At 55.9% G+C, this 12,644-nt stretch overlaps 6 protein-coding genes across 6 annotated transcripts; 3 read left to right on the top strand and 3 right to left on the bottom strand.

Moving 5' to 3' along the window:
* Positions 1-2,076: 2,076 nt before the first annotated feature.
* LTR77_009905 (uncharacterized protein) lies at positions 2,077-2,898 on the top strand (the record flags this gene model as incomplete). The annotated part of the gene is given in 2 exon segments (XM_064807131.1): positions 2,077-2,402; positions 2,415-2,898. 2 exon segments carry the CDS (start codon positions 2,077-2,079, stop codon positions 2,896-2,898), a joined length of 810 nt encoding a protein of 269 aa, XP_064654504.1.
* Positions 2,899-3,495: 597 nt separating this feature from the next.
* faeB-1 (tannase) lies at positions 3,496-5,307 on the top strand (the record flags this gene model as incomplete). Its single annotated transcript, XM_064807130.1, has 2 exons — positions 3,496-4,998; positions 5,191-5,307. 2 exons carry the CDS (start codon positions 3,496-3,498, stop codon positions 5,305-5,307), a joined length of 1,620 nt encoding a protein of 539 aa, XP_064654503.1.
* A 208-nt stretch (positions 5,308-5,515) lies between these two features.
* LTR77_009903 (uncharacterized protein) lies at positions 5,516-7,652 on the bottom strand (the record flags this gene model as incomplete). The annotated part of the gene is made up of 2 exons (XM_064807129.1): positions 5,516-7,317; positions 7,400-7,652. The coding sequence occupies 2 exons, from the start codon at positions 7,650-7,652 to the stop codon at positions 5,516-5,518; spliced, it is 2,055 nt and encodes a 684-aa protein (XP_064654502.1).
* A 316-nt stretch (positions 7,653-7,968) lies between these two features.
* SLU7 (mRNA splicing protein) lies at positions 7,969-9,402 on the top strand (the record flags this gene model as incomplete). The annotated part of the gene is made up of 1 exon (XM_064807128.1): positions 7,969-9,402. The coding sequence occupies one exon, from the start codon at positions 7,969-7,971 to the stop codon at positions 9,400-9,402; it is 1,434 nt and encodes a 477-aa protein (XP_064654501.1).
* A 275-nt stretch (positions 9,403-9,677) lies between these two features.
* On the bottom strand, positions 9,678-10,775 carry LTR77_009901 (uncharacterized protein; the record flags this gene model as incomplete). Its single annotated transcript, XM_064807127.1, has 4 exons — positions 9,678-9,758; positions 9,787-9,834; positions 9,899-10,188; positions 10,325-10,775. The coding sequence occupies 4 exons, from the start codon at positions 10,773-10,775 to the stop codon at positions 9,678-9,680; spliced, it is 870 nt and encodes a 289-aa protein (XP_064654500.1).
* A 744-nt stretch (positions 10,776-11,519) lies between these two features.
* Positions 11,520-12,539, bottom strand: LTR77_009900 (uncharacterized protein; the record flags this gene model as incomplete). The annotated part of the gene is made up of 1 exon (XM_064807126.1): positions 11,520-12,539. One exon carries the CDS (start codon positions 12,537-12,539, stop codon positions 11,520-11,522), a length of 1,020 nt encoding a protein of 339 aa, XP_064654499.1.
* Between the last annotated feature and the right edge of the window lie 105 nt (positions 12,540-12,644).

The following is a 12,644-nucleotide window of genomic DNA, read 5'->3' as shown; positions in this document are numbered from 1 at the left end:
TCCATATAGGACTACGGCAGTTTACGAAGGAGTGGTATAGACTGTCAATCGTTAAGTCGGACGGACGGGGCACAGTTACAACTCAAGCAGGTGCGCGTGCGCTCTACATACCTGAACTTCTCCGTATCTCTTCTCGCATCCGTTACGAGGCAAGGGAATTCAATCACCGGGCAACAACTGTGATCCTGGATACAACAGCTGTCCAATCCGGCTGGACAACTCCTCGCTTCGTTGCAGTGTGATTGCATGGTACAAGACTATGTAGACGATATGGAATACAGCCAATAAGCCAGCCAGAACCCATGTGAAACAAAAGGGAAAAATGTCACATCGCTCTTCCATTGTTGGTGACCCTTGTCGCACCCTTTTTCGCCAGACAGCGTTCTTCCGACGAAATGGCTTCCTGGGCTCATGCCTCACAGACTTACTCCCACTGACCTCCGAACTGCCATTCCTTAACACTCATACTCAGTCCTCAACAAGTCTCAACTGGCGGACAAACCTCTGGAACTGCTCACCCTGTTTTGGCTTAGTGGAGCCATCTGCGACCATGTCACCTGTGCCAACAAAATCAAGACTGCTGCAGGCAACAACAACCTGGGACATTTCACCCGCTTACTTCGTCTTCTCTGCTTCTAAATGATAAGAAGTCCAGACTCCTCCAATCGGCCCTGGGACAGCAGAGGAGCGCTACAAGACGGAGTGGCCACACGACATGCACCTCGTCGCCCGCGGCACTCCATCAGCCCACTGCTCGAAGTCATCGCGTACGACTGATTCGGACAGGCCACGCCATCTGACCCATCCGCCAGATCTGGCTTAATCGTTCACGATCCTACCCCAAATCGCCTCCACTGCTTCCAAATCTTCCGCCCAGACGCAGGAACGGCAAGCAGACGCCGTCTGTGGAGAGCTGCCTCGGCCGAGGAAGAACTGAAGTGAAGTGAGGAACGATCGCAGCTTGAACCCAAAACAACCACAAGCCACGTCCTAGAGGGAAACAACCACGCGCGCGGTCCCACTCGCGGGCCGGCAGATCTAGATGGCGAAACGACAGCATTGACTCTCTTGGCTACGACTTCTCCTGGATGAACTCTGCACTAAACGTTATTCCTCCCTCTGCTCTCCTGCCCAGCCGGCCAGAAAGATCCCAAAGGCCCACATGGTCCTGTTCGGTGCATTGTGCTTGCTTATACCTGCCTGGATTCCGGCACATTACCTTTGCCACTGGCCGAGGATTCTCCATATGGCAGACGCGATCGAGTCGAGCCCTACGATCTGACTTCATGCTTAGGGTCAGTGAGAACGCCATTACTCCAGGGGTTGCCGAGGGCGGAGATTGAGTGATCATGGCCCAAATGCAGTTCTACTGCACCACTTGGTCCAAAGGGGCATACGGACGCCATCCTCGGTGCTTGACCTTCAAGGGCATCACAGATCGATCGAGTACGCCCAAGCACGCCGTCTGGCCAGGCAGGTGTGGTTCAATGCACGGCCTACAGAGAGCGCTGTATACCAAGTTCGCTAATCAGTCCCTCTCATCCAGATCTCAAATGGTGACGACAGTTCGCACAATGCCGATGCAAGCTTTAGTCTAACTATCGCCGCAGATGGCAACGTGCTTCATGTGGGACTACCCCATAGCATTACCGGTCTGTGGAACGGAGTCTTCACAGTGGCCCTCGGCCCCAAGTCCAGCCCTCCATGCAGGTACCACGAGCTCCTTGACTCGTAGCATCGTCGGCATACACCTTCGCCTATTGCAGCACGTCCGGTATAGTTGCTTTTCCGCTATACTCCTATACTACCGAGCTCAATAAAGTCTGTTGCATTCATCTACTTGGCAACAGTCTACGGATCCCGATCGCCACAACGATGGTACAGTGCACAGTCAAGGGGCAAACCATCTGTAGGTCTGAAGAACAGCATATAAGGTGACTAGGTCTCCTTTGACCGCCTTCATCCACTCACCTCATTCGCATTCTCCTTCGATCATTCGTTTCCGGCATCTCACTCGCTCAACATCAACCACACCCCATTCCACATACACCCTCGTTCAACCACAACATCATCACCATGAAGGTCTCCATCCTCGCAACCGTCGCTCTGTCTGGCGGTGCCATTGCGGCACCAGTACCTGAGCCCACGCTCGGCCTCCTTACTGGCGTCCTCAGCGGCGTGACTCAACTGAAGTGCCGACTGCTCGGCAAGATCTGGGAGCCGCTGGACAAGCTGTGCTTCGACGACAAGTTCGACAAGGACCAGTACGCCTGCGAGAAGAAGGGCAGCTTCTGGGACGTTGCCGGCAAGAAGTGCTACGACGGCAAGGCTGAATACGATTGCCAGAAGAAGGGCAGCTTCTGGGACCTCGTCGGCAAGAAGTGCTACGATGACAAGAACCAGTACGACTGCAGCCAAAAGGGCGGCTACTGGGACGTCGACTCGAAGAAGTGCTACGACGACAAGGCCGAATACGACTGCGGCAAGAACGGCGGCTTCTGGGACTTGACCTCGAAGAAGTGCTATGACAGCAAGGACGCCTACGACTGCGAACAGAAGGGCTGGACCTGGAGCAGCCAGGCCAAGCACTGCGAGGACCCGTACGCCGCCGACAAGAGCCAGTGCGCGCGCGACGGCGGCATGTGGGACGAGTCGGCCAAGAAGTGCGACTTCACCGCCCAGATGAAGGACCAGTGCGCGAAGCAGGGCGGTATGTGGGATGATCCCGCGAAGAAGTGTGACTTCACCGCCCAGATGCGAGACACCTGCCACAAGAACGGCGGTACTTGGGACGAGACTGCCAAGTACTGCGACTACGCGGCCGCGAAGCAGAACTGCGAGAACAGGGGCAAGGTGTGGGATGACAGCAAGTACACCTGCACTGACAAGACGGCCTAAAGGGGGAGAAGCAGGAGAAGAGGCGCAGACTCCGGGCTCTGGGATGGAGTCAAGCATTGGATGTAGTCGTTGGGGTTTGAGTCGTTTCGAACGGGTGGGATGAGGTGTTGATGTTTGTGCCCACGCGGTTTTCGTATTTCATGTCTTATGAAGCAGCTTCCTGCCAAACGGTCATCATCAATCAAAAGTCCACAAGACCTTCAACTTTGCCTCGCCGGTAATCTTTACTGTACTGCCTTTGCACCTTTGACAGCGTCCTGCGCTCTACGCTGTTGCCGCTCGCGATCACGAACTTGCCCTCGGTTTAGAATGATGGCTGTGTCGATGAGGTCGAAATTGCCCACTTCTCCGCACCGCTTGTTCGTTTATCCATCCTGCCAACCTCACCTTCTTCACTTCCACCACCTCCACATCAACCACTGCCGCAAATCCTTGCCGAGACGAAGCTTGTATTGGAGCCTGCGTCAAGGTTGTATGGGGTAGAGTGGAACAAGCCTCTGTGCAGGTAACGATATAGTTCCTCAAATATGCGCCCTCCACCATAATGAGTAGCGTGTGGTTCCTATTTCTCTGCTTCATCAAACCCATCTGCCCAAGATGGTCTCACCGAAAACCCTCGCACACCTTCTCCTGGGTAGCATAGCAGGCAACGTATCTGCCCAGCAACTCGTCTTGCACCCACAAAAAGCATGCTCCTCCATCGCTTCCTCCTTCTCGCACCCAGACGTCACTGTCAACTTCGCCAGCTACATCACAGCCGGCACCAACGTCTCCATCGACCAGTCCGGCGACCTTTCAACATGCATGCATCCGGCTGGAGCCGTTCCGGTGGATTTATGCCGTGTGGCCATGTTCGTCAAGACCTCTGGCATCTCGAATATCACGCTCGAAGCCTGGCTGCCTACCAATTGGACTGGACGCTTCTTGTCAACCGGTAACGGTGGTCTGTCGGGCTGTATTCAGTACGATGACATCGCATATGGAACCTCTTACGGGTTTGCCACGGTCGGAGCGAACAACGGGCACAACGGTACAAGCGGCGACGCCTTCTACATGAACTCGGAGGTGGTGGAAGATTTCTCCTGGCGTTCTGTGCATACTGGTGTCGTAGTTGGCAAGGCAATCACCGAAGCGTACTATGGGAGCGATTACATGAAGTCTTACTACCTTGGCTGCTCCACTGGTGGCAGACAGGGCTTCAAAGAGGTCCAGCAATTTCCGCATGATTTTGATGGCGTGGTTGTTGGTGCGCCAGCTGTTGGTTTTAACAATCTGAGCTCTTGGAGCGGGAGCTTCTACCTCTACACTGGCGACAACAGCTCTGCCACCTTCCTCTCGCCGGACAAGTGGGCGCTGGTGCACCAGGATATCCTGAAACAGTGCGACTCAATTGATGGCGTGGCCGACGGTATCCTGGAGGACCCGGAGCTCTGCGCCTACAACCCCGTCACGCTTCAATGCTCTCCTTCCGCCTCAAACACGAGCAGTTGCCTCACTTCTGCGCAGGTTGCCACGGTCCGCAAGGTCTTCTCTCCCTACTATGGCACCGACTCCGCCAATAACTCCGCCCTCATCTTCCCGCGGATGCAGCCTGGGTCAGAGCTCGCGGATGCTTTCATCTACTACAACGGCCAGCCCTTCCCATACACGGAAGACTGGTTCCGCTATGCCATCCTTGAGGACCCGGACTGGAAGGCTTCACAGCTCAACTCGTACTACGCCGCGCTCGCGAACATGAAGAACCCGGCCAACATCGAGACCTGGCAAGGCGACATTTCCGCCTTCAAGAACAAGGGTGGCAAGGTACTCCACTACCACGGCCAAGCTGACTCCATCATCACATCCTCCAACTCACCACGTTATTACGATCACGTCTCTCAGACCATGGGCTTGCCGCCCAGTGAGCTAGATGACTTCTACCGCTTCTTCCGCATCGCCGGCATGGACCACTGTAGCGGTGGAGTTGGTGCTTGGGAGATTGGACAGTCAGCTGAAGGCGATGCGACGGATGAATCACAGGGGAACGTCCTGATGAGGATGGTGGAATGGGTGGAGCAGGGAGAGGCCCCGGAGACGGTGAGGGGAGTAAAGTTTGTCAATGTGAGTATCCTTCGTTTTCTCCTTCAAATCGTCATGCTGTCTATAGGCTGCTCTCGAGGAGGGTGCTGCGATTCCAAGGTGGCGGAGGCGTTTGTCATATCAGGCATGCCTCTTCTCCGATATAATAGGAGGTCTTCGAGGAGGGTGTCGTTGTGCCGAGAGGTCCACTACTGACGAGGAGTACCATTGTAGGACACCGCGAGCTTGGGCGTCGATTTCGTGAGAGACCATTGCAGATATCCCATGAGGAACAAGTGCGTGGATCCAGATAATTACAAGGAGCCGAGTGCATGGAAGTGTGTATTGTAGTTCTCTAAGCATAAGACAATCTTGCTGCCATCACAGTCACTGCTCTGACCAGATCACGTCACAAATTTTATGAGAGAATCAGAAGGCATGGAAGAGATGTAACTCAGAATGTCTCAAGCCGCGAGGGCAATTTCGTGCAGCTACAGTCGCTGCAAAACCCACCACCCACCCTTCACACCCCCGAGAACAAGCACCCTAGCACTCATCCCTACATCCCCTGCAGCCTCGCCCTCGCCTTATCCCTCGCCGCCTCCGCATACCCCTTCGACGCCTCGACCGCCGCGTCTCCCACCTTGCCCCCCTCCGCGCCCAACCCCACCCCACGAGAATAGGCCGACGCCTCGATCGGCGCCGCGAGACCCTCTCCAGCCGCACCCAGCCCCTGACCTTCGGTCCAGCCATGCTTGGCGAGCATGTTGGCCGCCTTGCCGTAGGTCGGCTTCTCCGGGGCTGGGGCGGAGGAGGTGGTGCTGGCGGTCGCTGTACGGGCGCCGCTGCCCTTCCCCTTCAGCGAGAAGGAAGGGATCTTGGCGGGGGCCGCGGAGGTCGCAGCTTCCTGCTCGCGACGCATGGCCGCGCGGTCGACCCACTTCTCCGCCGCCGCGGGCTGCGCTGCCGGGTTCTGCAGCGGCTGTGGTGGCAGCGCGGACGACGGGATGGTGGAGGAGGGGTCGATACCCATGCTCGCCAGCCTTTCGTACGCCTTGGCGACATCTTTTTCGTTCTCCAGGCCCTCGGCGTGCTTCGTGCTGCCGCGCAAATGGAGATTGACATGTTCCGCCGAGTTGAGCTTGGAGAAGCAGAGGTAGCAGACGAGGCCGTGGCAGAATGTCTGTACTGCAGGTGGAGGAGCAGGAGCAGGCTCGGCATGCGTCTCTTCTCCGCGTAGCTCTGCTTGCCTGTTGTTCCACAAGCTGAACATGGGTAATTGACCGATGTCTGAAGTCTTCTGCTTTCTCTTCTTCTTGGTCTTGCCCTTCGATGTCGATCCCTTCTCGGATTCGCTGGTGGCCGTCGTGGGCCTAGCTGATGGGTGGGGTGAAATGGCGTTCACGTCGTGAATGGAGGCGTAGTAGTTGCGGTTGTGGTATTTGTGCTCCGCGCCGCTCCGCCATAGAAACTTGAACTTCTCGTTGAACTCCGGCTTGCCGTCAGCTGAATCAGGTGGAAAGACACCCAAGTGCGGGAAGTAAACAGCGATCTGCGTCGACGCAATGGTGAGCTTGCCGTGGTGCAAGAGCTTCCTGGCCTTTTCGATGGCCAGTTTGGCATCTGTTGTCTCGAAGTACTCGGCAAATCCGTAGCCCATGCTTGCGTCTGTCTTGCGGTCGCGAATGAGCAGAACGCGCTTCAAGCTATTCGGGGTGGCACCGCCGTCGGCGTCGGCAGACTTGTGATAGAGCTTCTCAAGTCCTTTGGCGAACACGGCTTCAGTGGTAGTGTTCTTCATACCGCGCACAAGAATTACCATGAACGGCTGGCTGTCGTCGTCTGCTACGTCCTTGCTGCCGTCCACCGGTGGTGGTGTAGGGGGCCTGTCGTATGGTGAGCCACGGCGGTAGTCCTGTTGCTGATGACCGTAACTCTGCGATTGGGGAGGGCCGTGGTACGTTGAGCCGTGGTGATAGTCGTGCTGCGGATGGCCGTAACGCTGCTGCGCATAGGGCTGGCTGTACGGTGAGTCACGAGGATAATCCTGCTGTGGACGGCCGTAACGCTGCGATGGGCGATCCAGCTCGTTGCGGTAGGCGGATGAGTTGGCGCTGTAGTCCTGACGGAAACTCGTTCGATCGTACTCGGCGCCTCCGGACGGTGGCCGATATACTTCAGCAGCGGGGGGCCCTCTGCGCTCGTCTACGGCTGCCCCATAGTCACGATATGAGCGGTTGTTGAGGTAGGATCTCTGACGTGGCGAGCGGCTCCTGTGGCGCGTGGGCTGGCTTGTCCGGCTGTCGTTGTAGCTCCGAGAATGGTCGCGACGGGCATAATCTTGCTGAGAATAATTGGACACTTAAAGAAACAAATCAAGTTAGCTCCAAGTCACTTCATGGCAAGGAATAGGAGCCGGGCTTGGATTGTTGCAGTAAGATACCATGATAGTCTCGCACACGATATTGCTCGTCGTTTCGTTCGCGGTTTTCCTCGGTGGGCATGTCGCGGCTCTGCTCGGTGGGCATGTTGTGGCTCTGTTCGATGGGCATGTCGCGGTTCTGCTCGGTAGCACGTCCACGGATCTTGAAGTCGTCTGCTGCACGATGCTGGCCTTCGTCACGTTTGCGCGGTACTCCTCCGTCACGGCGGCCGTGGCCTATGAACTGGTCGCTTGGGCGGTACGAGTCGCCCATGCTGGATAGAAGTTGTGCTGTGATCAGATGCTGGCAGTAAGATGTCGGCTATACTGCTACTATGACTACAGCAACACCACAATCCCTCGAACAAGCGTTTTTACAGCGGCAATGGCTGTCACTGGTTGTTGTTGTTGTCTGCTCAAGAGTGAAGGTTGGAACTTTGACATGTTGCCATTCTTGCCATGTTGGGCTTAGCGTGCTCATATTTACAGCGGTACAGGTTCTGCGCCGACTGCGACATTCCCGGTTCTTGACGACTTGACGACAGCAACAGCAGCATCACACAACCACCAGAAGACTCTCAGCCGCCACCATGCGCCAACCACCAAAGAAGGAAGAGCCCAAATCAAACGAGCGGAACGAGTACATCCCCTCTTTCATCGCCAAGAAGCCGTTCTACATTGACGGAGATGAGAAAGACTATCTCGAGCATCAACGTCTGCAGTCGGAGAAGAACAGCGACCCTCTCGGCACCTCAAAATGGTACGATCGCGGCAAGAAGGTCGCGCCCGCTGCGACAAAGTATCGCAAGGGTGCTTGCGAGAACTGCGGGAGCATGAGCCACAAGGAGAAGGACTGTTTGCAGCGGAAGCGGAAGAAGGGTGCGCGCTGGACCGGCAGGGATATTGCGGCGGATGAGGCGGTGCAGGACGTCAACCTGGGCTGGGACGCGAAGAGGGATCGGTGGAATGGGTTCGAGGCGGGCGAGTATGGAGAAGTGGTGGAGGATTACAGGGCCATGGAGGAGATGAAGAAGCAGGCGGTGGCGGGCGAGGAGGATGACGCCGAGGGAGAGGAGAATGTAGACGGAGACAAGTACGAGGCAGAGACGGATATGGGGAGGAAGCAGGCTACGTCTACCCGCAACTTGCGATTACGAGAAGACACGGCCAAGTACTTGCTCAACCTGGACCTTGAGAGCGCTAAGTACGACCCAAAGACCCGGAGCATGCTAGACCCAGACACTTCGACCAACGAATTGATAGCCGAAGATGGCTTCCAGAAGGCTTCCGGCGATGCAGCCGAATTCGAGCGGGCATCACGGCACGCATGGGAGACGCAAGAACGCGGCGACAAGGACAAGATTCATCTCCAAGCCAACCCCACTGAAGCTGTGTTACTCCGCAAACGCAAGGCAGACGAGGATTTGGTGAAGAAGGAGTCGCAAAAGAAGGCCTTGCTTGACAAGTACGGCAGCCAAGACACTGTTGCGAAGAAGAACGCTCTTGCTTCGGCGGGCGTCACGAGTAACGAGCAGTACGTTGAGTACGACGAGCGCGGCAGGATCAAGGGCGCACTGGAGAAGAAGGAGAAGAGCATGTACGCGGAAGACGTGCTCATCAACAACCATACCTCCGTTTGGGGGAGCTGGTGGCAAGACTTCAAGTGGGGTTACGCGTGCTGTCACAGCGTTGTCAAGAATAGCTTCTGCACTGGTGATGAGGGACTGCGAGCTGCGGAAGAGGCTGAGCGCTTTTCGAAGGGCCTGACTCTACCCACTGCTGGAGAAGCGGATAATGCTACGGAGGTCCCGAGGACCATCGCGGAGGCGAGCGAGGAGCGAGATGAAGAGCACGTGCCGAATGGTGTTGATAGACCGGAGAAGCAGAGCATGGATGAGAGCCGGCGGCGGCTGGAGGAGTTGAAGGCTGGTGTGACAGAAGCAGAGATGGAGAAGTATCGGAAGGAGAAGACTAGCAAGGCTGATCCGATGGCAGCGATGCTAGGGAAAGATGAGTTGCTTTAGTGAAAAGTACACTGGTCTGGCCGACGAAGTGCTCGGAAGCTAGACATTGGGCAACCAAACGCATTTCTTTCCACATCTTTCAATCACGGACCGCTCGTTTGTCGGTAGGCGCACTGGTCCGGCAATCTTCCTCGTTCGTCGACCTAAGATACATGGAAACTCCAGCTGCGGATAGAAGCTGCCACCAACTGCAAGCAAGTCATCGATCCCCAATTCGAAGCTTTAAATCAGGCTCTGTCAAGCAGCACAGCTACACCTCCGGCCCGATACCATCCCTAAAGCCAGTCTGATTGGGGCTCGAAGTCCGCAAGACATTGATGCTTCGTGCCGCCGGATACCACGCCGTTCACTCCGAGCTTTGACGTATAAGCTGAGATCACCCACCGGCAGTGCGATTGGAAAGTCGACTGCATCAAGCAGTGAGCCTAGGAACTATCGTCCGGTCAGTATGCATACAGACCAGGTAATTGGACAGCTGGAATCGTTGTGAACTTACCAAATACCACAGAATAATGCTCCCGACCAAAGAGACAACGGCACCCCATATCCGGTACGTGCGTGCTGTGCTGGCATTACCATCGGCCATGTAGAAGTACGACATTGCCAGGCATGGGAAGCATGCCGTGAAGCAGGCGAAGAGAACCACATGGCAGACGTCCAGTCGGATAGATGCGATGGTGAAGAAGAGCAGCAGCACCCCCATGAAGATCAGGAACATGGCGTAGGAGTCGTGGTATGCAAACTGTGCTGCTATGCCATCTGCGCCATAACCGCTGATGGCGTTATCTGGGACATAAGGAGGATGTGCGTCAGCAATTTCGCGCTCACATGTGAGACATCGTGGGCCGAGCAAGAAGGCTTCGCCGGCCGGCCGACAACCGTTCCTCAGAGACCTCACTTGCTACGTCAGGACTCCACTTACAGAACGGCACGAGCACTGCGCCAGAGGCTCCAAAATAACCACCCAATATCAAGAAAACAGCTGCGTTGAACGTCTCACCCTTGATCCATTCCCCAATTCCGCAGAGAACCTCCAGCAGACAGCCCATATAGAAGAACATCCCGACTGCCGCGCTCTCGTTCCCGTTTGCACCTCCGGCGCCGTGCCAGCCAAGCAGCATCATGGTAGCGGGCGTGTTTGCGAGGAGGAAGCCACCAAGGCCCACCGGTGTTGGGTTGCCGAATGCATGGCAAGGTTTTGCCGGATTGATGGTCGGCGGCGAGGAGTATGCGCGAGCAAAAGTCTGCTGCGTCGGCTTGTGCGGTGTTTCTGCTTGCGAGCGGTAGTCGGGTACAGGAGTGTTGTCAATCTGGTCCGGGAGGCGTAGATCAAACTGGATGCCATCTGGCGAGGAGAAGTGGAGTTGCGACATATTCAGCCGTCACACAATTGTCCTGACTGGAGATGCAACGTCGCGAAATCATGACATATCCGAGACGCAGTCGAGGTCGACGAAAGACACACAAGACAATGTCCTTTGATCCACTTCCGGCATGTTCGGATGGGAGGTTGCTCTCTTTTCTTTGTCGCCCAGTCGCCCGTTCCGCCAGCTTGAAAGGGCACGCAGAAGCGATACTGAGAAAGGTTAACGCTTTCCACGCAGAATGGAATCTACACCTTCGCAAAACAGACTCAGGATGTTGCCACCACTCATCGGCCTGCGAGCGCATACACAGGGGATGGCGACGATGGAGGCAGCAAAGCCTGGATCGCAGGACTTGTCATGGGAGTTCTTGCACTTGCTACACTGATAGGCTATGGATTCCGGTGGAGGCGGCGTCGTAGAAGGCGGCAGAGGCAGCAAGCAGTCTCAATGTCCTCAGAAAAGGTCGTGGATCCTGCAACAGTCCAGCCACGGGGTGGGGTGCAGCATGAGGCTGATGCGAGTGAGAGGATACATATGCTTTCATCTGGACACGAACGGCATGAACTTCGAGACCCTCAAGCGGAGGCGTCGCTACAGCATGAGATGGATGTACGTTAGATGTGCGCAGCATAGGCCGGACATCTGAGTGCGAACGATGCATCATTACGGAAACGATAAAGCGAAGTCACGCATAGGAGCGGTGTTCGGAACCACGTTGCAAGATGCCTTGTGCGAGGATAACCACAACCTTCAAGTCTTCGCACCTACATTGATCAGCTGACTCCCGAACCCACTCCCTTTGCCCCAGCTCCGATGTGCTTCTTGGATATCCCCCAGGTCCCACACCCTCTTGATCTTGACATCGATCTTTCCCTGGCCCAGCAGCTCGAACAGCGCTTCAACATCTGGCACAAAGGTTTTGTCATCGCGGGTGAAGTAGAAGAAACAGGTATGTCGATGGACCGCTGGACAGATAAAATTCCGCGACAACAACTTCAGAGTTGGCATCAGTACTCCCCTAGGAGCTTGGTTCTGAAGGGTCGCCAGGTTGCCGCCGTACCCGACCAGACATGCATCGTTGTGGGAGAGGATGCTGTAAGATTCGTCCCAGGACTCAAAACCTAACGGGTCGAACACGACGTCCGCTCCGCCCATGTCCTTCATGGCTTGCATCCACTTCTTGTCAGTATACACGAAGGGGATCCACCCCAAAGCCTCCAGTACTTTGTGATTACGCTCCGAGGCGGTGCCGTATACGGTCGCACCACGAAGCTGGCAGAGAACGGATGTAGCGTAGCCGACTGCGCCGCTCATGCCATGAACGAAGACCTTCTGGCCGGCATGAACCTTGCCAGGACGAGTCACCATACCATATGCTGTGATCCAGTCCACCATGAGCGCGCAGACCTTCTGTGGATCATGGCCATGGGGCACTCGAATGATGTATTTCTCCGGTTGATTGCACAGCTCGGCTTCTGCATCGTAGACGGTGAGGGCTGAGACCAAGTCGCCTGGTCGGAGGTTTGAAACGCATCCGGTACCAGACTTGACGACCGTGCCAACAAGACAGTAGCCTGGTGTCAATGGAGCGGCCTTTTGCATTGGGTAGCGGCCGAGACGCATGTTGATATCTGTCCCGCCGAAGCAAGAGTATAGGACGCGGACTTGGACGTGGTTCGCTGGCGGATCTTCGATGGCGCTGGTTACAATACTGATTTTCGATTCGTCGCCGAATTCGTGAATGACAGCTTTGCGGATTGTTGTTGACATTGTTGTGGTCTCGACGTGGGCCGTGAACTTGGGAAGTAGATTGTTGTTGCCCTCGCTGTGTTTAGGTTTGTTTCTTGATGCTGTGTTGTTCCTGAGAAGGTCTAT

The sequence above is a fragment of the Saxophila tyrrhenica genome (genome assembly GCF_035928015.1).
Source record: "Saxophila tyrrhenica strain CCFEE 5935 chromosome Unknown scaffold_20, whole genome shotgun sequence".
Taxonomy (NCBI): Eukaryota; Fungi; Ascomycota; class Dothideomycetes; order Mycosphaerellales; family Extremaceae; genus Saxophila; species Saxophila tyrrhenica.
Note: the sequence above shows the minus strand (reverse complement) of the source record. Positions and strands in the feature narration are given on the sequence as shown.